Source organism: Podarcis filfolensis (assembly GCF_964270895.1).
Source record: "Podarcis filfolensis genome assembly, chromosome: 12".
Classification (NCBI taxonomy): Eukaryota; Metazoa; Chordata; class Lepidosauria; order Squamata; family Lacertidae; genus Podarcis; species Podarcis filfolensis.
The window spans coordinates 10904179-10930603 of NC_139614.1; the positions used below are offsets into that span (position 1 = coordinate 10904179).

At 41.0% G+C, this 26425-nt stretch overlaps 1 protein-coding gene across 5 annotated transcripts in view; it reads left to right on the forward strand.

The window, feature by feature from the left end:
- ULK4 (unc-51 like kinase 4) overlaps nt 1-26425 on the forward strand; it is a 165128-nt gene that overhangs the window by 50582 nt on the left and 88121 nt on the right. For all 5 annotated transcript variants that reach the window (XM_083577636.1, XM_083577634.1, XM_083577637.1 and 2 more), the window contains exons 25-31: nt 83-139; nt 6048-6099; nt 6198-6292; nt 9187-9238; nt 9338-9479; nt 10232-10324; nt 12047-12095. In XM_083577636.1, the coding sequence (XP_083433762.1) occupies nt 83-139; nt 6048-6099; nt 6198-6292; nt 9187-9238; nt 9338-9479; nt 10232-10324; nt 12047-12095 (540 nt within the window). The remainder of the gene's footprint in view (nt 1-82; nt 140-6047; nt 6100-6197; nt 6293-9186; nt 9239-9337; nt 9480-10231; nt 10325-12046; nt 12096-26425) is intronic.

Below are 26425 nucleotides of genomic sequence, written 5' to 3' on the forward strand. Positions count from 1 at the left end.
ATTTTCAATTTTACTGCATGCTACAGCATATTTACCATGTCTTCCAAGTACTTATTATTTTTCAACGTTATATATCTCATAGGTATTTCGTCCCCAAATTGTAACTGAGGAGTTTCTGTGCAGCTATGGAACTTTGCTGGTAAGTAATAGTTTCAGGTCTTTGTCCATGGAGTTTTCTTGGCAGGGATACTGGAGTGGCTTGCCGGTTCCTCCTCCAGGTGGATCACATTTGGTCAAAACTCTCCACTATGACCTGTTCATCTTGGGTGCCCTGCTCGGCATAGTTCATAGCTTCTCTGAGTTATTCAAGCCCCTTCGCCACGGCAAGGCAGTGATCCATGAAGGGGATCACTGCCTTGAGGGGGTTGAGAAGAGAAGACTCCCTGGTGAGAAGAGAAGACTCCCTGGAAAAGACCCTGATGTTGGGAAAGATGGAGGGCACAAGGAGAAGGGGACGACAGAGGACGAGATGGTTGGACAGTGTTTTCGAAGCAACCAGCATGAGTTTGACCAAACTGCGGGAGGCAGTGGAAGACAGAAGTGCCTGGCGTGCTCTGGTCCATGGGGTCACGAAGAGTCGGACACGACTAAACGACTAAACAACAATAATAGTTTCAGGTTGTGGAGAACATGCATACATATAACTAATACAAAAACAAGCTATATGCAAAATGGAATACCTACAATTTTAGCAGCTTTTATTTTAATATGTATTGGATATATATTAATTTAACATAAAAAGGACACGGGTGTGTTCTAAACCACTGAGCCTAGGGCTTACCGATCAGAAGGTCGGCAGTTCAAATCCACACGACGGGGTGAGCTCCCATTGTTTGGTCCTGCTCCTGCCCACCTAGCAGTTTGAAAGCATGTCAGAGTGCAAGTAGATAAATAGGTACCGCTCCGGCGGGAAGGTAAACAGCATTACCGTGTGCTGCTCTGATTTGCCAGAAGTGGCTTAGTCATGCTGGCCACATGGCCTGGAAGCAGTCTGCGGACAAACACCGGCTCCCTCGGCCTATAGAGCAAGATGAGTGCGCAACCCCAGAGTTGTCCGCGACTAGACCTAATGGTCAGGGGTACCTTTACCTTTTTAATTTAACTTAGTGATACATGATTCCCTTCTGAAATATACATGTTCAAGAAAAATATAATAGTGTTACTTCTCACACACACATAATGTATATACTTTAAAAACATATTTCGTTAAGGACCCCCACGAGAAGAACTCTGACGTTAAAATCGATAATGTTTTAGAGAACTGCACTAAATTGTCTATGCATGTTACATTAGGTTCTGCTGTTACACATCAGGTTGCCTGTATTCTACTGAACATCACATGTCCAAAGACAGCCCACAGCAACTCATCTTCCTTTTATCTCTTGTACCTGTCCTTCCATAAGACAGTTCTCTGTTAAACAAGTTCACCCATAGTCGCATCTAATAATCTTAGAACCACAGCACCCCTATGATCAGAATCAGCATACATTACCTTTCTATTACTTTTGCTGCCAACTTCTACACAGTTGCTGTTGGAGCTTCATAAACTTTATATAGCCTTTGTTGACCTACCAGAAATCTCTCTTTCACTTACATCAGGTCCCGCAAAACTTAAGGCTAGCTTAATTAAGGATAAGAGAAGTGAGTGGGCTGAGTTTTTATTTTAAAAAAGAGAGATTTTGAGCACAATATAATTATTATATTCTTTTGTTTAGTGTTTCTTTATCTAGCAATATTTTAGATGGAATTATGAACAGAATTTTTAGACAATTCTTCATAGCTCATTCAAATTAATATTGTATTTCCTTTGAAATATTTTTTTGTGTACTAAAGATACAACCTGCAAGAGTTATATTATTTTTCTTGCTAGGACAGTTGTATTATGTTTAGTTGATGAAATGCTAAGTTGCATAAACTAGAAAGCTGAGACATTTGTCACATACAGCATCAGCATGCTAGTTTTGATATTAACAATAAAATCTGTATTGGGATTCCCAGTGCTCCAGAGTGCTGCAGTTAAAATGAAGTAGTACTTCTGCATTGTATTGTTAGTTTTCACCATGTCGGCAACTGCTGCTGTGAAATGACTCTATTCTAAGAGTACCATTTTTTCCTTTGAAACCAAATATGGTGAGTACACATGTTTCAGTAACAGGTGCTTAAATTAATGATTTACTTATACAGGAGACTACAGTACTTCCTAATGGAAGCAGTATGGACCTCATGTTCACTTTTGTTGTGTTCCTTTAATTCCAAGAAAATATAAATTATTTAGCTACAGCATTGTATGATTTCACAGAGACACTGAAATGTTTGTGAAGGAAATATTTTTAGAACCACCATTATAATAAGTTGTAAGCTCACGTAAAAAAATAAAATGCAAAGCTTTCTCTTCTCTTAAATATTTGATTACTTTGGTTTTTATCAGAGGTTGGATTAATGTATTGAGCTACAAATTGCTGTCAAAAAAATTTCCACAGAACAGATGCAATGCAGAGGAGGACAGTATCTATTTCTCATTTCTGTCCTGCTTATTCTTCACTAAAACAAACTTTATGAACAAAGAGTACAAGATATGAATGTTTAATAAATCAGCATATTTGTATATTTCTGTGCAAGGCAAATTGTGAAGAACCATTTCTGTAGTTGCTTTGCAGAATGGCGGTTTAAACAGGATGCCACTCATTACAGCTTTACATCAGCCCTATAGTGTTTGCCTGATTGCAGTTGAGGATATGGGTTGTAACTGAATGTAAATTTATTTATTTTAATGTGTAGTAGTTGAAAAGAAACAGTGGTACACTGCTAATATGTAGGCCTTGGCACCAAGATCCCTGGAGATTGAGATTTGTAATGTGAAAGAGTCTTTGCATAGTGTCTGGAATTCTATACCATGTCACCTCTCAGGTCTCATCATTTAACAGATGCTTCCTTCTTGTCTTAATAAAAGGTTCCTTCCCCTCCATTCCCCCTTTAATAATGAGGAATAGAGGATAAATTGAGAGCAAAATCCAGCTAAGGTTAAAGTATGTGCTTGTTTTCTTCCATTGAAATCAAATGAGCTTTAAACACCTTGGGTTGGAGTGGATCATTCTGATTATCTTGAGCGATGCACTGAATTTTAAGATTGACATATGGTAAAGCTGTCAGCCTTTAGGTTTGTAGTTCATGAACTGCTATGTCAAAATATTGGCAATCGCTTGAAAAGGCGTATATGTTTTTTCATCCTTCTGATATTGCCTGTGATGAGTAAAAGCAAGCCTCTTTGACACCTGTGGAACCAGTCACTTCTATCAGATGGGCATTGTCATTTACAGAGAGTGCTGCAAATAATCTCTAGCATTAAATCCCATATTTCACATGCTGTTTGCATCAGTGTGGCTTTCCCCAACTTTCTTATTCTTCCTTGTAGCCTTAATCTCTGGAAGAGACAGAGAATCAGAGAATTGTAGAGTTGCAAGGTACCCCGAGGGTCGTCTAGTCCAACCCCCTGAAATCCTGCCCACAGTTGTCTCCGGGTAGGCTTGAACCACCAACCTTTGGGTCAGCAGCTGAATGCAATCACCCATTGTGTGCCTGAGTTGCATGACATTAGGTGTTCTGCTATAAATGTTGCACATGCAGGTCCTACTTGGTTCTCTTATAGAAAAAGCCATCCAACCAGGCAACCAAGGCAGTTTACGCCCAAAACCCAGGCCTGAAGCCTGATTTTAAATTGATGAAGCAGATTACTTAGATCCAAGAGTAACTGATCATAACATCTTCTGGATCCAGGCTAGGTTTTGACAGGAGTAATTGATTTGTTGCCTCTTTTAAAGAGGCTGGAACAACTCACTCTCTCAAAGAGGCCATAACAACCCCTTGGATCCAGCTGCCCACCCGCCTTCCTGCTATATTTAAAAAGCTATGATGGACAAGGATTGAGTGCACAAGTGGTTTGCCAGAATTGACCGAGCATACCGTCCCCATCAGTGTCTAGTAACTGAAAGGCATTTTAACAATATTGGACCAAACAGTGCCACCAAAGCCAGCATGTCTAATTAGGTATTGACGGGGATTTGGTTGTGGTCCAGTTCTGTGATATGGTACATTTAGCAGCCAATGTGGCTGTGCTACACAACAACAACTTATTATTTATACCCCGCCCATCTGGCTGAGTTTCCCCAGCTACTCTGGGCAGCTTCCAACAAAATATTAAAAATACAATAAAACATCAGACATTTAAAACTTAAACATGGCTGCCTTCAGGTGTCTTCTAAAAGTCAGATAGCCTTAGATTCTGGCTCCAAGGTCTAATACCTTGGAAACTGCCTCAGTAAAACATCCATGTCTCCCAGTTCTCTTTCTCTTTCTCTCTCTCTCTCTCTCTCTCTCTCTCCCCCCCCCCAGTGTGTGTAATTTTTAAAATTAGTTTTCAACATCAACCTAACAATAACAGTCAAGAGAAATAAAGGTAAGGACAATAGAAATTACAAGTATGTGCAAACACATGCAAGAGCAAAATGGAAAGAAACACCCACTGAGCAAATCTACTGTGGAAGGGTGGGTTTCCTGAAGATAATAAAAACTTAGTATCTGGGATTATGGGCTGACCGAAACGAAAAGTGGCCATTTGGTGGACGTCTAGTACATCCAGGTTGCTTTAGAAAGGTTAGGAAAGGCCACCAGGTTTCTTCAAATTTACCCTTCTTTATTGTCCCTTTGCTGAGGTTGTTCCTGGGGGTAGGGGGGGGGGTCACATTCTCACACCTCCTCTCATATGAGGCGACTGCTGAACACCAAAAGTGGACGAATCAAGGAGATCTTGACTTTACAGAAAACCAGTAATTTCCTGTATGGTTCAGTATAAGTTCCTGTTTTAATCAGTGATTTAGCCAAGGGCAGGTATTCATCCACATATTGGACAGATCACAGCTCCCATGTTGGAGTCAAAAGGAAAGTCGCTGTAATTAGAAAGAGTAGGCTACAGCAATGAAAGACAATAACTGCTACATGTTTGTGTTTGTGAAAAACTACTTTATGCATGTTCGCATAAGACACAGTGTTCTGTGTGTTTGTTTGATTTGTGATGTTGCATGCGTTTGCAGGTGTTTTTGCATGTGAAATGGGCTACTGGATATGCAGTTAGTTGCTGTGCATTTTTATATGTACCCTTGATACAGTTCCTCTGTGGAATGCCATCAGTGGCCAATCAGTTTGCAGAGATGGGAAATGGTGTCCCTTCTATTGATCTGCTTTGACCCATTTCTATTTTATATTTCTTTTGTTAGAGGGGGCTATAAATAAATGTATCAAGTTGTTGCTCATTTATCATCAGTGTGCCCGGATCATTTTTTTTATCAGATGATGCTTTCCCCTATGCATCTCTCAGTACTGAAAAGGTAGCCATGTAAATGACCTGATAATTTATGTATAACATATATATTTAAATTATGTGGATTACTATTTCTGTGGCATCAGTGACATACCTCTTGCATCCCTATAAAATGTCTTCTATGTATTAAATTGAATCAGAAAAATGGAAATAAATTAAGTGGCACAAGAGAAGAGGGAATAATAGCAAAGTATTTACTTATCCCAGAGCATTAATATTTTATTTTTGCTGCTCCTCAGAAGGATGATTTATTTAGGTTATCCTTAAAATGTAGTAGGGTACAGTTTTCTCTACTTACACATAAGTCTACCCATAAAGTATGAATTATGTGGGGAGATAAAAAAGATGGCACAAATAAGAGAAAATTGTGTTTTCTAGAAGTCATGTTGAATTTCAATAATTAAGGTTGCAGTCTTATACTTAGATACCTGAGAATAGATCCTGTTGAATACAGTAGCTCTTGTGTAGACTTGAATAGGATTGCACTGTACTGTAAATGTGCTAAAGAGGCTTAAATTATGATCTCTCTGTGGAGATCCTGCCATTGTGTCACAAAACCTTTAACCTTAATCTACTGTTATTGCTATGTGGGCTTTATTTTATACACATTTATTTAACAAAGCCATAGGTCTTTGTTAACCTTTCTCTTTTTGTGTCTTATTTTTCTCTTCAGGGTTTTGTCAAATTAATAGATTCAGGAGAAACTAACTTAGATGGAGCAATAGGTAAGTATAACTATGATATCAATCATGCCCTTTATATAAAATCATTTTTCTTCTCTTGCAAAAGAGATGTACTACAATTTTTCCTCATCCCCCAACAGGTCAAACAGCTTCAGAAGAACTAGTTAAGACTGCTTTGTCAGTATTTGAAGCAATAATGCAACATCCAGTGTTGTTAACGCTTTACCACTCAACGGTAAGTTCTGATGCCACATGCATGCTTAGTGCCTCAACTCTCACTAATGAATTCAGTATTTCCAGATCATTAGGAGTTATTAGGGTCAGAAATGAAGCGCTGGGGGTAAAAAGGAAAGTGACTGAACTATGTTTGACTCAGGTGGAGAGGGGGTGGGGCAGTTGTGTATAATTTTATTTATTCCTTTAGAAGTACAGTGGTACCTTGGTTCCCAAACGGCTTGGCTCCTGAACGCCGCAAACCTGGAAGTGAGTGTTCTAGTTTGTGAACGTTTTTCGGAAGCTGAACATCCAACACGGCTTCCATGGCTTCAGATTGAGTGCAAGAATTTCCTGCAGCCTTTTTTTTTTTTGAACCATTTTGGGTGTCGAACGGACTGCTGGAATGGATTAAATTTGAGAACCAAGGTACCACTGTATTTATATCTTTAAAGGTAAAGGGTAAAGGGACCCCTGACCATTAGGTCCAGTTGTGACCGACTCTGGGGTTGCGGCACTCATCTCGCTTTATTGGCCGAGGGAGCCGGCGTACAGCTTCCGGGTCATGTGGCCAGCCTGACTAAGCCACTTCTGGCGAACCAGAGCAGCGCACGGAAACGCCGTTTACCTTCCTGCGGGAGCAGTACCTATTTATCTACTTGCACTTTGACATGCTTTCGAACTGTTAGGTTGGCAGGAGCAGGGACCGAGCAATGGGAGCTCACCCCGTCGCGTGGATTCGAACCGCCGAACTTCTGATCGGCAAGTCCTAGGCTCTGTGGTTTAACCCACAGCGCCACCCGCATCCCTTAGAGGGTCACTATAGCCTTATCTCCCTTTCTCTACCCAAGAGCATCTCCCTCCCCAACACACAACACACACACAGAGTGAGAGAGATCCTCCTCTGTTTCTCTACCCAAGAACAGGCGAATTGAAAAAACGAAAGTACCCACAATTCTACATGGCTGAGGGGGTGGGCAGCATAGCTAGGCAAATGGGGCTGTCCCTGTTGCTCTGCCTGTCTCACCAAGTCCTTGTTCCCTCCTATTGGCCTCCCCCTCTGTCAACAACTCCTCAGCCTCCTGCTCTTTTCTTCCTCAGCTTCCTCACCTCCTTCAGCCCCCATCCCTCCTCCTCCTCCTCCTCCTCCTCCTGCTGCTGCTGCTGCTGCTGCTGTCATCTCACCACCACCACCTGTCTTTATCAGCCTCCCCTTCGTCACAGTGTCACACTGTAGTTCATAGGGCAAGCACCATCTCTGCAAACTACCACGTGGTGACAGTCTTCTATAAATGTATATTAGAGAGATGATACAGAGGTCCATAATGACTTGTTCATGACCTTTCCAGGTGTTAGTTAGTGGCATGAACTGCAGTACTGCTCTATCGCTCAAAAGGCGTGTAACTGTAATTATTGGAATATAAGTCTTAGCAGCATTGTGCAGTAATTCATTTGCATGATATTTATGTAATGTTGGGGTTTTTTTAAAGAAACACTTTCACTCCAGGGATGTCTTCTAATTGGTGGTGGTTGAGCATGACTTGAAATCCATGAATATAAATGCTGAGCACCCAAAGGAGCTTAATGCTTTCTTGTTAAATTGAAGCTAGACATGTTCAAGGTTCCAGATCAATACTTCAAATATAAAACTTCTTAATAGGATATCCTTTTCTCTGACTAGAAATGTGTGTCTAAGATTAGTCCCAGAGGTTAAGCTAGTTAGTGTCAACAGAGTTCTTTGTTTTCATGAAGTAAAATAGTTTTTAAGCTACCTTGGGTGGTGAATAATAGTTTGTAGAGAGGAGCAAAATTGCTTGCAATAGGAAATTAAGGAAATGGGAATTATGTATATGGACGTGATGTTCTCTTCAAACTAATGGACCAGAATGATAAGGTCTGCAGCCAGTAATTGAGTTAATCTATAGGCATTTCATGTACGTATGAGCATATTCAGTATTATGTAATTAGAGTTGATTATTTAGATTTTTTTTCACATTACAAAACCTTGTCAAGGAAAATTACTTATAAATCAAGTACAAATTAGTACTGCTCAAGTCAACATCAGTAGAGATTTACAATCATTTATTTGCCATCATTTTGTGCTACCATGCACAGGAAAGACCGGGGGTCCAAGGAGCAATACACAACAAGAGGTTTGTGTTGGTTTATTTAGGCCACAACTGTAGTTTAGTTCCAGAGCACTAAGTCATACATGATGTAGAGTGCAGTTGCTGGGCTCACCAGTAGGGCATTGGACTGAGGTTTTGAGCCCACCAGAGCATGGACCAATGTGTCAAGCCCTTTAGGGGAGCTGAGGACCTTTGTGGCCCAGAAGCTCTTAAACTGGGACTTTGGGTAGAAAGTGGCCACCAAGATCCTTTATCAGAATATATAGCAGAAGCAAGGAATATACCCCCTACTTTGCCCACTTACGCATCCGAGCCAATTCTGCCACAAGAGATGGGGGGGTGAATTGCTCCCCTGACTCACTGCTACAACTGTTGCTTTAAGGACCACCATGTTTCTGGCAGGTGGACTGAGTTCTAGCTGAGGTACTTCATTTCCAAACTTTGTGAGCTGAATGCCTTATTGAATGATGCAGAGACTTCAAGTCTGTATCTTAAATAAGCAACATTGTGCCACTGAAGTTTGTATTTTCTTTCCTAAAAATCAATGCCAATTGATTGGCATTGGAAATCTATGCTGGTGTTCAGTTAAGAATTGGTACATTTTTTTATATATAAAAAGAACATATTCTTATTTGTAATACTGAAACAATTTACCTGAGTGAAGTTGGTTTCTCTATTTATGAATTGTAATTTATTATAATTGGGAAATAAACGTGGATTGCCGTATACATGAAATATCGTCATGTCTGTATAATTGAAGCCAGATCTTTATCATGCCTTCCTTTAGGTTATGGATTACATCCTCCCACCCTTGGTTTCTTTGGTCTCCAGTCAAAATGGTAAATATATGGCCACATCAACTGAAATACCCATTTTGCTTTAATTAAGCATCGGTGCGGACACATTCTTGGCACATTGATTCCTTTCTTCTTCTTTAGTGGAGTGGAGACTCTTCAGCTTGCGGTTGCTCTCAGAAACCACATCACTGCTTGTGAGCCACGAGGTCATGGCTGAAGAGAAAGAGAACCTTAACTCAAACAACAAACTTCTGTCTCTCATTAAAGACTCATTGCTGCCTCAGTAAGTACAGAACAGTTTTTCTAATCAAAACTAATTCTATAACCAATCTGTTTTGGCTGCACATTTCTGAACTGCAGTCGGATTAATAAACAGTGTCGCACATTTTTCTGCCAGATGTCTCAGTATAAGATTTTATACAGTCCTTCACTACATTTATTGTAGAAACAACACAGCTGCAGGACACCCAAGTTTGCATAACCATTTTACAATCTGCCTGGCTCTTCCTAAAGAGAAACAAGGTTTCCTCTAATCCTCTGAGTTTGATTTAAAAAAAACCACAAGTTATTTTGCTTCTTCAACTATAATATATATGGGTTGTCCTAATTAGTCCAATTTTCCTTCAACTGAAAAGTGTCGCAGAGTGGTTTCAAGCATACATCAACTATGAGTAAAAAAGAGAACAAAAAAGCAAATGATAATTACAAAAAATATACTCAAATTAATAATAAAATCTACTGCTGAGCGGATAGAAAATTGGCTTGAACTTTAGAAGCTGCCAAGGCAAATCCTGCCACTGCTAATAGGGTCATCCTGTTACAAAAGACTAGCAGAAAATTGATTTTTCTGCTGTTCAAAACACATAACTTTCCCTTAAAAAAATTGTACAAGTAGATAAGTCAGTAGAAGGATGTATGAGTGGACAGATTAAGGGAAGGTTCACTTGGTCAACTGCTAGCATATTTTCCTACAGAAAATGATGGGTGAAATAGTTACATTTATGTTTCACAAGGTTGTTCTTTCTTTTGTTCTAGGTTTGAGCAAATTCTAATGGCACCTGACCCACTACCTGCTTATGCTCTAAAGCTGTTAGTTGCCCTTACAGAGTATAGCCCCGTTTTTACAAGGTAATCCAATTGTACGTTCACTACTTCTGTGAGCCAGAATCCAGAGAGCTTGACCTTTCCTCACCTTAGATCAGCTGACCCTTGATATGTCATATTATAAACTGCTTCAGTTTTAACTGTAGTGAGCCATGTAGTGTAGGTTCCTGCTGTTTAGAAAAATGAGTCTAAAACCCTCTTGAACTCAAAGAACTAGTATTCTGGCCATCAAATTATATTTTCCCGTATTTTCTCAATCATAAACACATTTACTACGAAGTAAACATCACTGAATATGGTGGGACTTATTTCTGCATGATCATCTTTAGGATTGTACTGTCACTTAAGAAGAGAACTATTCTTACAGAAAGACTCAAACTGTTAATTCTAAGTAGAAATATAAATTTGGATCTAAGGGTTATTATAGGTTGAGAGGGTTTGGGGGGCAAAAAAAATATGACCCACCCACCAAAGAACAGCTACAAATGGTGACTCAAGGCATGAATGGCCATTGGATGGTTTCAATTTCATCAACAATTCTGTGGTCCTCATACATGCTACACATACTCTTACATAATTAGAGAGTATATTTTGAATATAGGTCCCACGAGGAAAGGGCTTGTTGCAGCTATAGGCAACGCCTTAGTCAATATTAAGTTTGGAGATATGAGTACTTTGAAATCTACATGGGAGATTTGGTGAGACTTTATTGAATATATCAACAAGGAACAGTTACATCTCCCCCCCCCCCCGTTTCACGAGACACTTGGGAAAAATGAATCTCTCAATAAAAAACGAACTGTTGTATACATTAGTCTTCTAACCGTGCTTCAAAATTCTGTTCAGACTCAAGTGTCCACCAGACACGAGACATTGCTTCTTAATGACTTGATCTACTTTTTTTGGTTAGCCTGTTTTTCCATAACCATTCCTTTGCCCACCTCTATACAACAGCTATTTGGGCGAATCTGATGTGCTGTCACCCTCACATAAATAGTGCTTGTGCAAGTGTGTAAGATTTGCTTTTCTTATGTTTTGGATTATTTTTCTCTGAACTCAGGTAAAATTCATCTCCTGAATTGTAGGAGAGCACAGCAGAGTCAGAAAACTAGGGACAAATGAGGCAAAGTAAGTCCCTAAGGAGTAACATGGCAAAAGAAGGGAATTTGGAAGCACATTTGAGGTGGTCGAAGTTTAAGGCCAATTGGTCAAGTTCCCATATTTAAACAGTTTTTTAATGGCTTCTGTAGCTCTCTGTTGTCATAAAGTTGAATGTCCTTTATCTGAAACCTGGTGGTTAATCACTTCTCAGATACACGGTATGTGATTCTAATATACTTGAATTTATTAAAGCAGAGAAGATAAAATAGCTAATGAAGCGTACATAAAAAGCTGCTTCGGTGTATGTGTGTTAATTTCAGTATATCCACTGTAGCCTATTACTTTAAATTATTTTACTGCCTCCATTGCCCATTTGATGGACTTAATGCATTTTAATATCTGCCTTTAAAAAAATATTAATTTACTTACTGTTCCACTCACTTGCTTCACATCTGTAAGGTAGACCAAGAAGTAATTTTTAAAGCAGTATTGGATTTCTTATGTTTTAATAGCTGTGGTAGAACTTATTTAAATAAAGAGGTAGTCAGGGGCTGAGGTTCTGGGTCACAGATTTTAGCAACAAAGACTTTGCCACACTGTTTCATGTTCAATGGTTTAATTTGGGTTTCTGGGGTTTTTTTACAGCCTTGTTGAAGAAATTCATCTTGTTCCAACTATTTTTCAAGTAATTCTGGTGAGAATATATTTTACAGAATTTGATTTTAACATAACCTTAAAGCATTATTTAATTATGATGGTCTGCTTGTTAATATGCTACTTCAGTGGGCATGTCATTATTTCAAAAAGGCTGTGCAGTCTTATTAGACTGATTTTGTTGTGATACGTACTAGAGAAAGTTCTTTCATATTCTCGGTATACTGTAGATTGTCATGCCTAACCCTGACTTGGAGCCAGACTCAGACTCCTTTGAGAACATATTGTACCACCCATTGACTGAAGATTTAGGGAAGCAGGCAGAGGGAGCTGTCAAACCACTCCTCTGCCCTCAAAATCATAGATGCATAAAGAGTCAAGCCTGAGCTACAGGCCCAGAATGAAGTGAGAGCCTGAGAGCCATGTGGCACAGGAGTTGTGGCTGTTGGCATCTGTCTCAAGAGAAAATGAAATGTGCTTCTGGAAATGAAGTCAAACAGCTGCATTAGCAGCACCTAAGTGACCTGCTTTTGAATTATGGTGCTGGAGGAGACTCTTGAGAGTCCCATGGACTGCAAGAAGATCAAACCTATCCATTCTTAAGGAAATCAGCCCTGAGTGCTCACTGGAAGGACAGATCCTGAAGCTGAGGCTCCAATACTTTGGCCACCTCATGAGAAGAGAAGACTCCCTGTAAAAGACCCTGATGTTGGGAAAGATGGAGGGCACAAGGAGAAGGGGACGACAGAGGACAAGATGGTTGGACAGTGTTCTTGAAGCTAGCAGCATGAGTTTGACTAAACTGCGGGAGGCAGTGGAAGACAGGAGTGCCTGGCGTGCTCTGGTCCATGGGGTCACGAAGAGGCGGACACGACTAAATGACTAAACAACAACAAAAGTGACCTCCTTGGGGCACAAACCTGAGCAGTGTGTATGGAGGTCCTGGGTACCCAGAAAGCAAGACCCGCCTCTCGGCTTTGCTGATGTGGTTCAAAGGAAAGCAGAGCAGCGCACCAGCTTGGCTGCAGGAGTTGCCGGAAGGAGGCATACAAGCACCATCCAACCGTCTTAGGGACTTTTCGTGTGAAAATAAAGCAAAAATCCTATAGTTTTCCTGCAAACTATGTGCCAGGCAGTGGAAGCTGTTCCACTGCCTGGCACACGAATGGGAACAAAACTAGAATTAGTTGGCTCTGCCTCTCATTGGCCACCCTGCATTTAACCCTACCAGTCCTGCCCCAATCCCTCTGGAGAGTAACATCACACCTAACTTTGCAGACTGACCTCTTGCTGCACAATGTAATATATATGGCTTGGAGCAGGGGTGAGGAACCGTGCAGATGTTATTGGCAGTGTTAGCTGGGGCCCTCCAGATGTAACTTAGAACGTTGTGGACCACCGGTATGAAATTTACGGCATGTAATGCCCTAAGAGAGAATATTATGAAAATGATATACAGGTGGTACATGACACCAGTCAAGCTTGCAAAAATATATCATTTGCCCGATAATAAATGTTGGAAATGTAAAGAAACTGAAGGTACATTCTTTCACCTTTGGTGGACGTGCCCAAGAATTAAGGCTTTCTGGGAAATTATCTATAATGAAATGAAAAAGGTATTTAAATATACCTTCTTGAAGAAACCAGAGGCTTTTCTCTTGGGCATAGTCGGCCATTTGGTGCCAAAGAAGGATAGAACTTTTTTTATGTATGCTACAACGGCAGCAAGAATACTTATAGCAAAGCACTGGAAGACGCAAGATCTACCCACTCTGGAAGAATGGCAGGTGAAGTTGATTGACTGTATGGGACTGGCAGAAATGACTGGCAGAATCCGCGACCAGGGAGAAGAGTCGGCAGAAGAAGATTGGAAGAAATTTAAGGACTATTTACAGAAATATTGCAAAATTAATGAACTTTGAAAGATGCTGGATTGAATTTATGTGGTCTCTAGCTGTTATGGTAAAAAGAATTGGTATAAATATTGTTTAAGTTACAAAATTTAAGAAGTTGATTGGAAAATAAGGTGTTAGTTAAATGGAATGTTAAGAGTTTAGGATTTGCTGGATAAATAATTTGAACTAGAAAACAAGAAGGGGAGGTATGAGGAAGTCAAGGAAAGATGTTATTGAAAATTGGTATTGAAATTGATTTGTTTTTAATATTTTTTTTTCTTTTTTGTTTGTATAAAATTGAAAACTCTAATAAATATTTATAAAAAAAAACCAGATGTAACTTAGAACATCCCTGTAAGTTGTGGTGAGCCAGGCAATTCATATTACATCTTAGCTGTGTACCTATTGCATGGGAAAAACACTTCCGCTTGCTTGGTGTATGTGTTAGCAGCAGCATCACTGCTTATAGGGACTTGCACTACCTAGAAGGCCTGGTTGGCAGCTATGCTGGTGGTGGTTCCAATGAGAAGGGAGAATAAACTGAGGGCAGAGGATTGGTTGCATACATATGAATTGTTCTATCCAGAGAACCATGCTACTTCTAATGAATGAGCAGGTTAGTCGCAACATCTGACAAAAAGAGTATGTTTCCAACATGTTTCGCTAGAACTAATTGGCAACATTATTTATTCGAATTGCAGGATAGGGAGTGGACAGACTAGCTAAATTACTAAGGTGCTATAGTATGCAAAACTTTCAGAATTGGAGTAACCGATAACAGCACAGCAAGCAGAAATGTAATTGGAGGTTTTGGCTTTTGGAAAATAATTTAAAGATTAGCAGAATATTTATTTCTTTACAAAATCCGCTTGAGTGTTTTGTTGTAAATTTGCCTTTCTGTTCCTTGAGCAATAGAATTCTATTATGTCTTCCTTGGTACTCCTTAAACGCTGTAAAATTACAATGACTTTCTCATTTCATGGGTACCAAGCAAAAGTTTGCTTTTTCTCTAGGGAAGTTGGAAGGAGTGAAGTGGTAGCAATAATTATTCCAAAGTTAATTATATTTTCAAATTAAACTACATCCTTGGGGGAAATTCTTTCAAATCTCTAATTTAAAGCTCTGTCTATGAAAAGGTTGTAACAAGGTAAATTAAATGTTCTTTAAAAAGCTCATTTTTTTCTATATTTATCATCATAGCCTGAATGATGGCCAGCCACACCCAAGATCAGAATAACTTGAAATAACAGCACCTCACTTTTTCTTAATATGTGTTTTTATAGACAAAGCTTTATTTGTAGTTACCACAAAAGTTCACTGAATTTTGAAAGGTTCACAATAAGCCCAGTGACATCATTTCTGTTATACATTGTATGTATAGGTTTGGGACTGGATCAGCTTTGTTTGCCCTGATGGAGTGCAACCCTACTCCTTCTGCATTATCCCCCAGTGGCCTTCAGTACCATTGAACATGGTACCCTCCTGGACTGAATCTGTGGGGTGGGTATCAGTAGCAATGTGTTGCAGCAGTTCTGCTCCTAGCTGCAGGATTGTGTTCAGAAAGTAGTCTTGGAAGAGGGCTCTTCAGCTCCATGGTGTTTTCACTGTGGGGCACCAAAGTATTTTGTCAGCAATGCTGTTCAACATCTCTGTGAAGCTGTTGGGAGCAGTCATTGAGTGTTTTGGAGCAAGGTGTCATCATTACACTGATGCTAAAGGTAAAGGGACCCCTGACCATTAGGTCCAGTCATGACCGACTCTGGGGTTGTGGTGCTCATCTCGCTTTATTGGCCGAGGGAGCCGGCGTACAGCTTCCGGGTCATGTGGCCAGCAAGACTAAGCCGCTTCTGGTGAACCAGAGCAGCGCACGGAAACGCCGTTTACCTTCCCGCTGGAGCGGTACCTATTTATCTACTTGACGTGCTTTCAAACTGCTAGGTTGGCAGGAGCAGGGACCGAGTAACGGGAGCTCACCCCTTCGTGGGGATTCGAACCACCGACCTTCTGATCGGCAAGTCCTAGGCTCTGTGATTTAACCCACAGCGCCACCCGCGTCCCGTATCAGTCCCTTACACTGATGCTACCCAACTCTTATTTCTCCATTACATCTGAGTCGGGAGCTTGTGCATACTGGTACGTGGATGCAGTGTTGGACTGGATGAGGGTCAATAAACCAAGCTTGAATTCTGAAATACTGAGGCCTTGTGGGTCCAAGTGCCCATTCTAAATGGGACTTCACTCCCTTTTAAGGAACAGTCTGGGGATATTCCTTAATTGATCTCTGTCACTAGACTGACCACTGTGGCCAGCAGTGCTTTTTACCAGCTCCAACTGGTACACCAGCTGCAACCATTTCTGAACCAGGATAGCCTGACCATAGTGGTCCATGCATATTGGTTTCTCAAATATTGATTTCGCATCATGTTTTATGTGGGGTTGCCCCTTGGATCTGGTCCAAAGCTGTAGGTTACTGGCAACATGTTACTCTGCTGCTTAGAGCTGCACTATTTGCCAATTTAAGGTTCAGGATTCTTGTGTTCATTCACTTGCGCCGTAAGTACCTTAAATAATGTCTGGTCTCTTATACTCCACCCAGTGGGGAACTCCCTAGTGCAGCTAATCTCAGTGCACTCCCTGTCACTCACCTTAAGCTCCAAATTGTTCCTTTGTAGCCACATCCATACCTGCCCCACACATGATGTCAGGGTATGGGGAAGGCAGGTGTGATTTATGTGGGTCTAGTTGGGATTTAGACCACGCCTACATAGGCCTGCAGGCTAAAGGTTCCACAGCACAGCCTTAAAGTGTTAGTATTACTAGTCTTCATATTACAGCTGAGGATGACTGAGACTGGGAGAGAGTTCCTTGCCTAAGATGATCTACTTAATTTGTGGCAGATAGCAGATTTAAACAGGGAACTGCCTAGTTCATAACTTAGTCTGATAACTGCTGCTGATGATCATTTGATACTGTCTTCTCAAAGAATTAACATTTGTTGTGTGGATAGATGTTTCAATACGGGGGAAGTTATGAGCTAATTATAAACCTCTCAATCTTATTAAACCTTTTGTAATTAAGTAATACCTGGGATAATGTTTCCAGGTTAATGGTGCTGCCATTATCTGAACACATTTCTGCGTTATACTTCAGTTAATTATCTTTATTTTGATGTCTGGTAGAATCCAAATGGTATGCACCACTCTAAATATATTGCGTAGAGGATTCAATAATTTAGAGGGAGATTTCATTTTTGAAAGGTCAGGCACATACTAAGTACCTGTGTACATACAGAAAAGGTGCATTTGCACAGATGACTAGATGCCTTCCTCGTCATTTATGTGAAGAAGGCATCTCTCCACAGATTAAATTTATTTCTGGTTTAATTTCACTAAACCGGAGAAGTAAATTCTAATGTTATTTTCTAAGATGCAAAAGATGCCTTGGACCTTAGCATTTCAACATACTAAGAGCCGAACTACACATTGTATTAAATGCATAATATACAGTAGCACCTGTGGTTTCAAACAAACGGAGAGGAGGAAAATATTCATTGGGACAATTGTGCACAAGGAGGGAATAGTATTTAACTCTTCCCTCTCCGACCATGATCCCAACAAAAAACCTCCACACACTTCAAGTACTGTTAGAAATTAAGCTTTCAACTCTGCCTTTTGTAAGGCTGACTATGGGCATTGTTTGTCAGGGTGGTGGCTGGGGAGGGAAGGGTTAGACCTCATCACCCTGCATCATTATCATCATTATTTCTGCTAGTAATGATTAGTCTTGCTACCTCGGTGAAACCCAGCAGGATTGTGGCGACTTATTCCACATTTAGCGGTTTTCCTTGAGACCTCTGTAGAGCGCTGGTCTTTGATCACAGCAAATCTTTCCACAATTCTACCTCAAGTGGGGTGATTTCCCTCAAGCTCATCACAGCTCCTTTGCCATAGAATTTTGTGAAGCGCTTATCAGGGCTGCTTCTCACTCTGTTGGAAAGAGCTTGGTTTTGGCAGGCATATGTTCTCTTTGGTGGCCTCCTCTGTGTTTCATATAAAGGTAAAGGTAAAGGTACCCCTGCCCGTACGGGCCAGTCGTGTCCGACTCTGGGGTTGCGTGCTCATCTCGCTCTAGAGGCCGTGAGCCGGCGCCATCCGAAGACACTTCCGGGTCACGTGGCCAGCGTGACGAAGCTGCAGCTGGCGAGCCAGCACCAGCGCAGCACACGGAAACGCCGTTTACCTTCCCGCTATAAAGCGGCCCCTATTTATCTACTTGCACTTAAGGGTGCTTTCGAACTGCTAGGTGGGCAGGAGCTGGGACCGAACGACAGGAGCTCACCCCGCCACGGGGATTCGAACTGCCGACCATACGATCGGCAAGTCCTAGGCACTGAGGTTTTACCCACAGCGCCACCCACGTCCCATGTTTCATATACCAGTGCCCAAAACAGAGCAATTTCTGAAAACAGCACTTCTGAATATGGACGGTCTGATTCTGTACACAGCACATCTGAATTCCAAAGGCAGCAGTCACACCACTGAAGGGGTGAGTGGCTTGCCCTCACTGGTGCTCCTTTTCCTGGGGAGGTCATTTCTCCAAATTCCTGCAGTGGATAAGAGAGTTGTTCTCTGAAGAAAATAAAGGATTCTCTTCCTTCTAAATCTATTAGTTTGGCTTGAGGGAGATCTTTCACAAGCAAGAAATGCAAAAAGAAACAGAAGGTTAAATCTAAAAGCCACAAAAGGAGGAGATGCCACAGATCTCCTTCCACTGCAGTTCTGTGGGATCTCTTTCCTCAGTATCCTCCCCTGGTTTCTCTCCAGTTGAAGGGCAACATGTGGGTCGTGGCGGGAGCTAAGGGAATTACATCGAATCCAATTTAGGAGAAATTGTGGCACCAACAGAGCAAGCTAGAGCAGATGGGGATGCGCTTTCTGAATCAGTTGCTATGGAAGGCAATGAAGTGGGAGAGTTATCTGAGGAGGAGCTAGAGTCCACTAGCTCTCAGGGCAAGCTTTTTTCTTCAGATGTTTATCCTGCCTTGTTGACAAAAGCTAGACAGATTTTACAGCTTAATGAGGAATTCCTTGTTGAGCCTGAATCTTCTAATGAGTCTTTGGCTTCTGGGGTAGAAAAGGTATTTCCTTCAGCTTCATCTAAACCCGTTACAGTGCCCTTTCCACTAGCCTTTGATAGTGTTTGGAAGGTGGAGTAGATCAGTCCTGATAAGCTGAAACTGAACCTCAGATTGGCTGGGAAGCATTATACCTTCCCCAATAAAATTATAGCAGTTCAATTTCCAGCACTGCACTAGCCTGTGGTTGCCCTGGTTTCTTCTGTAGTCACTCCTTATGAGGGGGAAAGAGGGGTGCAATTGATTCCTATGATAAATTAGTGGTGGGCACATTGTGCAGGAACTTTGAGGCTGATACCTTCAAGTCACCACTTCAGTCTTTGCTAGGGCCAGATATATGTGAGCTGAGGGGTTGGGATCACAGCAGGATATCCGTAAATCAATTAAGGATGGACTTATGAAAGCCTCTCATATGTCAGCCCTTATGTCTGTTGCGCCTCTGGATACGCTGCAGTTCAAGGCCAGGTCTATGGCTGCTACCACTTTGGCATGTTGGGACAGTTGGTTGTGGGAGTGGAAGGTGGATACCAGGCACCTGGTGACCACCCTTCCATTTTCAGGTGTCAAACTATTTGAAGAACCACTGTGAGAACATCTTGTGGAATCACAGGATGAGAAGAAAGCTCTTTCCACTGCCAGGAGAGAGGAATGCAAGGGGAAATGGAACCAGTCCACTTGCCCTTCCATGTCCCTTTTCCAAGTCTTGAAAGTATTTGGGTTACAGGCCAAGATGAGATAGGGCAGGGCAGCTAGAAGACCCTTGCCCTGATCTTCTCAAAATCCTGCATTCTCAGAGGGGCCAGGAAAACACATCGCAGCTTGCTATCAATCTGTAAATATGTGAGAATGCGGTGGTGGCTGGGGTACTACATTTTATCAACCAGTGTAGAAACATTACAAATAGGTGAGTGTTGAGCACTGTGGTAACAGGTTTTTTGATGGAAGCATCATCTCAGAGGTTAGGAGTATCCTCCACCATCATCTTTAAACATAAATTCATTGTAAAATAGATTTCTGGAAGTGTTGGTCTGACTGCAGAAGCTGCAAGTTTGTTTCTGGGCCCAGCTCAAAGATCTGGATTTGATCTTCAAAGCCTTATATGGCTCAGGACACCTATGGCTAAAAGACCACCTTTTACCATATGAGCCTGACTGAACCCTGAGATCATCACTGGAAGCCCTTTTCTGTCTGCCATTTCTGAAACAGGCCTAGAGGATAGTAACAAGATAATTGATCTTTTCTGTAGTAGTTCCCTTACTCGTCTTCTGTCTCCTTGTTTGTCCTTAACTTTTGACTTGCTCTTCAGTCCTGACTTTCCACTTGCTTCTTGATCCTCCCTCCTGGTTAGCCCTGAGGTTCTTCTGACTTGCACTTCTGGGCTAGCTACTGGCATATCCCATTCTTCTTTCTCCTGCAACATCTCTACTGTTCAGGCCCCAGCTGTGACAGGCAACTGGGGGACAAATCAAAAGAAATGGGCAATCTCCTGCTTGCACAAGCAGATGTGGCTTTTTTCTCACACTCGGATAGCATTGGATCCAAGCCTCTGGCTTCAGGAATGAAAGTTCTATTACATTATTTTTACCATTATTTTCCCTCAGCATAGTAGCAAAAGTATTAAAATGCTGGTTTAAATTCTAATTAAAGTCATACATTTTAAATCTAGAACTTTTTTGTAGCGGGGGGTTAGTATTGAGTTTTAAAAACAAGACCTACATATATTTATACTGTTTCTGAAAGAGCCACGGGTTATTTTGTAAGTAGACTGGTTTGCCTTTTTCTGTATAGCATAAGTTGCTTGTGATCAGTTTCAGACAGGGTGTGATTAAAATTCACCACACGTAGTTGTCGTTAGGACTCACATCTGGGTAGCAGTGCAGCAGCATATTGCTGAAAGCAAATAGTCTAGCAATTTTGATCGATAATAATGGAGTCTGAGAAAACACTGGAGGCATGAATAAGATTCCATTAATAACAAAAGAGGGAGAAAGAGATGTCTAGTGCAGTTCATTTAATGCAGAACTCCCCTGAGACTGAAGTGGGGATTATTCTTGCTGCCCTTCATATTCGACACAGGTGCAGAGGACGCTGATTGGATGACTGGCATCTCCATAGCAAGGATGCTCATACTCATGAATAAGAGTCTAATTATATCTTAATGATCTCTACTGCAAATAGGAAAACAAAATCTTCGCCTCTGCAAATTGTTACCTTACTATAGCTGCAAGACTGGAGAAATTTAAATTATCCTTCTCTAATCTCAGGGGGATGCATTGTGAAAAATGAGGGTTGTTTATAGTAGAAAATTAAATTGCTGTAAAAGCTTATTTCAATAGACAGTAGAGGAACCATAATAAAATAATTTTGTAAAAATGGAAGTGAGAGCATGCTTAATGGAACATGATTAGATTTAATTTTCATGCTATCACAATCATTAAGGTGCATTATCATTCCTTACACCTAATTTAGGCTCTTTACCGGTCTCACAGAGTTACTTTTCCATGAGGTGCTGAAATACATGTTGTGCTGGAAATAAAAATGACTAATAATGCAATATTGATATGTCCTCTTGAAAACATGGTTGCAGATCTTAAGTTGAAAACATCCTTAAGTGCAATCATCTGCTTATATAAACAAATGCTTATAGGGAAAATGAATTTCATGGAATAACACAAAGTTCAACATTTATGTGAAGGCTTCAGGTGGTGGTTTGTTTCGTTAGCAAGGGGAGTCTCAATCACCAGTGCACATTTTCTCGCAAATTAGATCTGGCTTACCATGCTTCCCAAGTAATCAAAGCAAATATTGTTGTCTACTCCCGAGCAAAAGCCAATTACTTGCATTGATTCCTTACTTGTTTTACTGATTTGCAATAGCTATTGAGTATATAACTTTAGAAAATGGAAGTTACCTTGCCAATTTATAAGATCCATGTTGCACTTGACTCCAAATCCTCTGATTTCAAACAGATGTTCTTGCTAAGTTGCCCATGAGTTTGTAACATGGTTGTAGGTTTCCAGTGGTGAGTAACTTTACTACCTCATGCTTCATTGCTTACATCTTAGCAGAGGACCAGAGCCTTTCCACATGATGTGGGCCTAGTTAAGTATTTCCATTACTGATCAATTATGTAATCACATTGTTGAAATCAAACATTTACCGTATTTTTCCCTCTATTACACGCAGATTTTTTCTCCTAAAAAGTAAGGGGAAATGTCTGTGCGTGTTATCGAGCGAATGTGTGGTCCCTGGAGCTGACAAGCGCGAGCGAAGGCAAAAATCAGGCAAATATCAAAACGTCCGGAGAAGGGAGGAAAGGAGGAAGTTGCTGCTTTCCTGCATTCTGCCTCAGGGTCTTACTGCCCACCCGCTTCTGTTTCCTTACTGTGTTTGCTCAAACGGAACAAAGAGCAGAGAAAACCCCTCCCCTCCAGGCAAGCCGAGCGTCCTTCTAAGTCCTCTCCGTGCGTCTGGGACTCGAAGGCAACATGCAGGTTGGGGGGGGGGGGAGAGAGAGAGAGCTGGCTGGCTTGTGGGGGGGGGACTTTTGCCTTCCTTTCCTCCCTCCGGTAAAACCCCTCTCCTGCATTCTTAGCCAGCTGCTTCTCTGCACACCCCTCTCCTTGTCGCTTCTATGTTTTTCCTTCCCTCCCTACTTAAAACGTGGTTCCAATCACGGATCCACATGGATCCTCAGGATCTTTGCATTGAGTCACCCCAAATTCACCATCAGATCACATAGCAATGATCTGATGCAAAAACAGGGCTGCAATGGTGCAAAAACATGGTTACAAAGCACGGATCCACATGGATCCTCAGGATCTTTGCATTGGGTCACCCCAAATTCACCATCAGATCACATAGCATGTCCATGGCTACAGCCTGCACCAAAAAAATCACGCACCCACTGTTGCCTGGGGCTGCAATGGTACAAAAACGTGGTTACAAAGCATGGATCCACATGGATCCTCAGGATCTTTGCATTGGGTCACCCCAAATTCACCATCAGATCACATAGCATGTCCATGGCTACAGCCTGCACCAAAAAAATCACGCACCCACTGTTGCCTGGGGCTGCAATGGTGCAAAAACATGGTTACAAAGCACGGATCCACATGGATCCTCAGGATCTTTGCATTGGGTCACCCCAAATTCACCATCAGATCACACAGCATGTCCATGGCTACAGCCTGCACCAAAAAAATCATGCACCCACTGTTGCCTGGGGCTGCAATGGTGCAAAAACGTGGTTACAAAGCATGGATCCACATGGATCCTCAGGATCTTTGCATTGGGCTACCCCAAACTCACCGTCAAATCACATGTCTGTGGCCGCAGCATGAAGCACAAAAATGATACATCCACTGTTTCATTCAGAATTTTTTTTTCTTGTTTTCCTCCTCTAAAAACTATGTGCGTGTTATGGTCAGGTGCGTGTTATCGAGCGAAAAATACGGTATAAATCCCTTATGATGTGAAGTAACCATCTGCACTCTCTTTCCCCAGTATTAACTTGCATCATAAAATCAAGAACAATAATAAACAATACAGTTTTGGAATCCAAACAATTAGTCATATATTTTGGTTCTGGATAGGCAGCAAAACCTGAGCTCATTTTATACATAGAACAGAGCTACAATCTGGGTAGAACAAACAACTGCCACATCCATTGACTCAGTTGATAGAGCATGAGACTCGTAATCTTAGGGTTGTGGATTTGAACCCCCATTGGGCAAAAGATTTCTGCATTGCAGGGGGTTGAACTAGATAAGTCTACGGGTATAGGGCAGTATACAAATAAATAATGTTTTTAAAAAGAGATTATCCTCATGGTACCTTCTAACTCCACAGTTCTATGATTCTATTATACTATTTCACTGCGGGGAAACTAACATACAGTTGCATTACTCTCTTTCATCATGGCTACAAAATAATTTATTTCTCAGACTTTGCTAGAAACTATTGGTGGAATTCAACATTGCACTAATATGGTAGTTCCGTCAGCGCAAGTATTTCTACTTGCCAGACGGAACTACCTCCCCTCTCCTCCGCCTAACCCTCCAGAGCGGATTTTGGGAAGAAGAAGACACCTGCAATAAAACAAGAGTCTGAAGTCTTCTACATTACTGGGGAGGAAAGGATAATTAGTCATGGAAGTGACGTTTTAGCCCTTTGTCACAAACCAAATGTAGATTCATTCTACAATTTTAATTAAAAATATAATATTAATTTATTACATTGATATAAAATATATAATATATAAATAACATATATAAATAATACAAATAAAAATTTATACAATAGAATAGCTACCTATCTTTAGACTGTGATTTTGGCTTTCTGGGTGCTGGTAGGAATAACGTATACCAAATTCAGCATAAAACATTGCTGCTGCTTATTTTTTCCATAGGCAACCAGTAGAGACATTGATGCTTGCTTTATTAGTTTTCACACAAATGCTACACCAAACAACCTTTTAATATGTAAGACATAACTACCACCCCCACATCATTTCTAGATTACTGTATCTGTAGAAGACGATATGAGGACTTCACCCCTCCACACACACTCCCAATAATTACCTTGTTTGCCAACAAAGGTCATGTAAAAGCTCAGAGAGAGAGATGCCCCGAGTAACTGCAATTTAACCAGTGTAATTTCATTAAGTGGAATAACATTACTGTGCGAAATGTCATGGCACCCTATGATTTAGTTAAATTATATACCTGAAATTAACCCTTACAGTGTGTATTGATCTGTCAAAGTTGAAAGATAAATACGAATCTATTCTCTTAGGAGCTTAAATTGTTTCAAAACTCAATAGTACTGACAAATGTTAAGATCTGATTCATTAACGTGGACTACATAGCTAGGTTTCCTGGGGCGGGGAATCCCTATTTGTTTCAAAATCTTAAAAATAATTTATTCCATCATTCTGTGCTGCTTAAAACGCAAATAAAAAGGCCAGTGCCCTAAAAAGTATTAGTTTTGGTGGGGGGGTTTTCCCCCTGAATTCCACTTTATTTATTTATTTCCCTTTCCTTGTTATACCCTTGGTATTTCATAGCTGGGCTGTTGAAGCACTGAAGCAATTAGTTTTGAGAAGGCTGATTATTCAGGGTCCAGTGCTTTCTTGCCTTTCATTTGCTGAAGCTGTACATTTTAATGAAGTTGTTTCATCTGTGTTGCCAAACACTAGAATTTTGCTGCTTCAGTTCTAATTATCTCTGCTGGCAAATGCTATGTTTTATTAAAGCTGTCAAGAGCACTGTTCATTAAATGTCCACAGTCTGTGGTGTCGTACACACAAATTAGATCAGCTCTGCTCATTGATGGATTGTGTAGAGCTTAAATACTTTCTACACAAGCCTTAGAATCCAATGTAACAGCCACAAGCAACTCTATATGTACATGGGAGAAATACCTACGACTTCATGATACTTGAGGCCGATTCAGACGTGCAGAAACTGATGTGGCAGTCCTTTCACAGTACTGTGTTATCTCAGATTTCATGCGGTGGCTCAGTTGCCACTGTCCTCAGACTTTTTGCGCTGCTCCAGGTTGTTTTCAGCACTCCACTGCTGGCTCAATGTCCACAAACATCCTTCATTGTGCACTGGTAGAATAAAACTGTGTTTCTCTCCATGGCGTATTGGTCTAAACCATACATAGCAGGCACTGATGGAGCAAGTATAAAGAGCACTACGCCATGTCTACTTTCAGACAGGGCTGTTTATGCAATCTTAATGCAATCTTAATATTTTAAACAGCATCTATACAACATTATTTCATTAGACAGCTATGTAACTGTTGATTGATTTCTGCTCAGAGAAATGTGGTATCATTAAATGTTGTCAACCTTGTGAAAGAATTGGAGAGCTTCACATATTTTTCTCTATTATACTGATACATTATAAAGTTGGACTTTATTATCTTTTTATCAACTATATGGTGCATTGGACACAGACTGACATATTTATTACACAGAATTGAAAGTATTTAAGGCAAGGGTCAGCAACCTTTTTCAGCCATGGGCCGGTCACCATCCCTCAGACCATGTGGTGGGCCAGACTATTTTTTTTGGGGGGGGAATGAACGAATTCCTATGCCCCACAAATAACCCAAAGATGCATTTTAAATAAAAGCACACATTCTACTCATGTAAAAACACCAAGCAGGCCCCACAAATAACCCAGAGATGTGTTTTAAATAAAAGGACACATTCTACTTATGTAAAAACACGCTGATTCCCAGACCGTCCTCGGGCCGTATTGAAAAGGCGATTGGGCCACATCCGACCCACGGGCCTTAGGTTGCCTACCCCGATTTAAGGCAGCATCA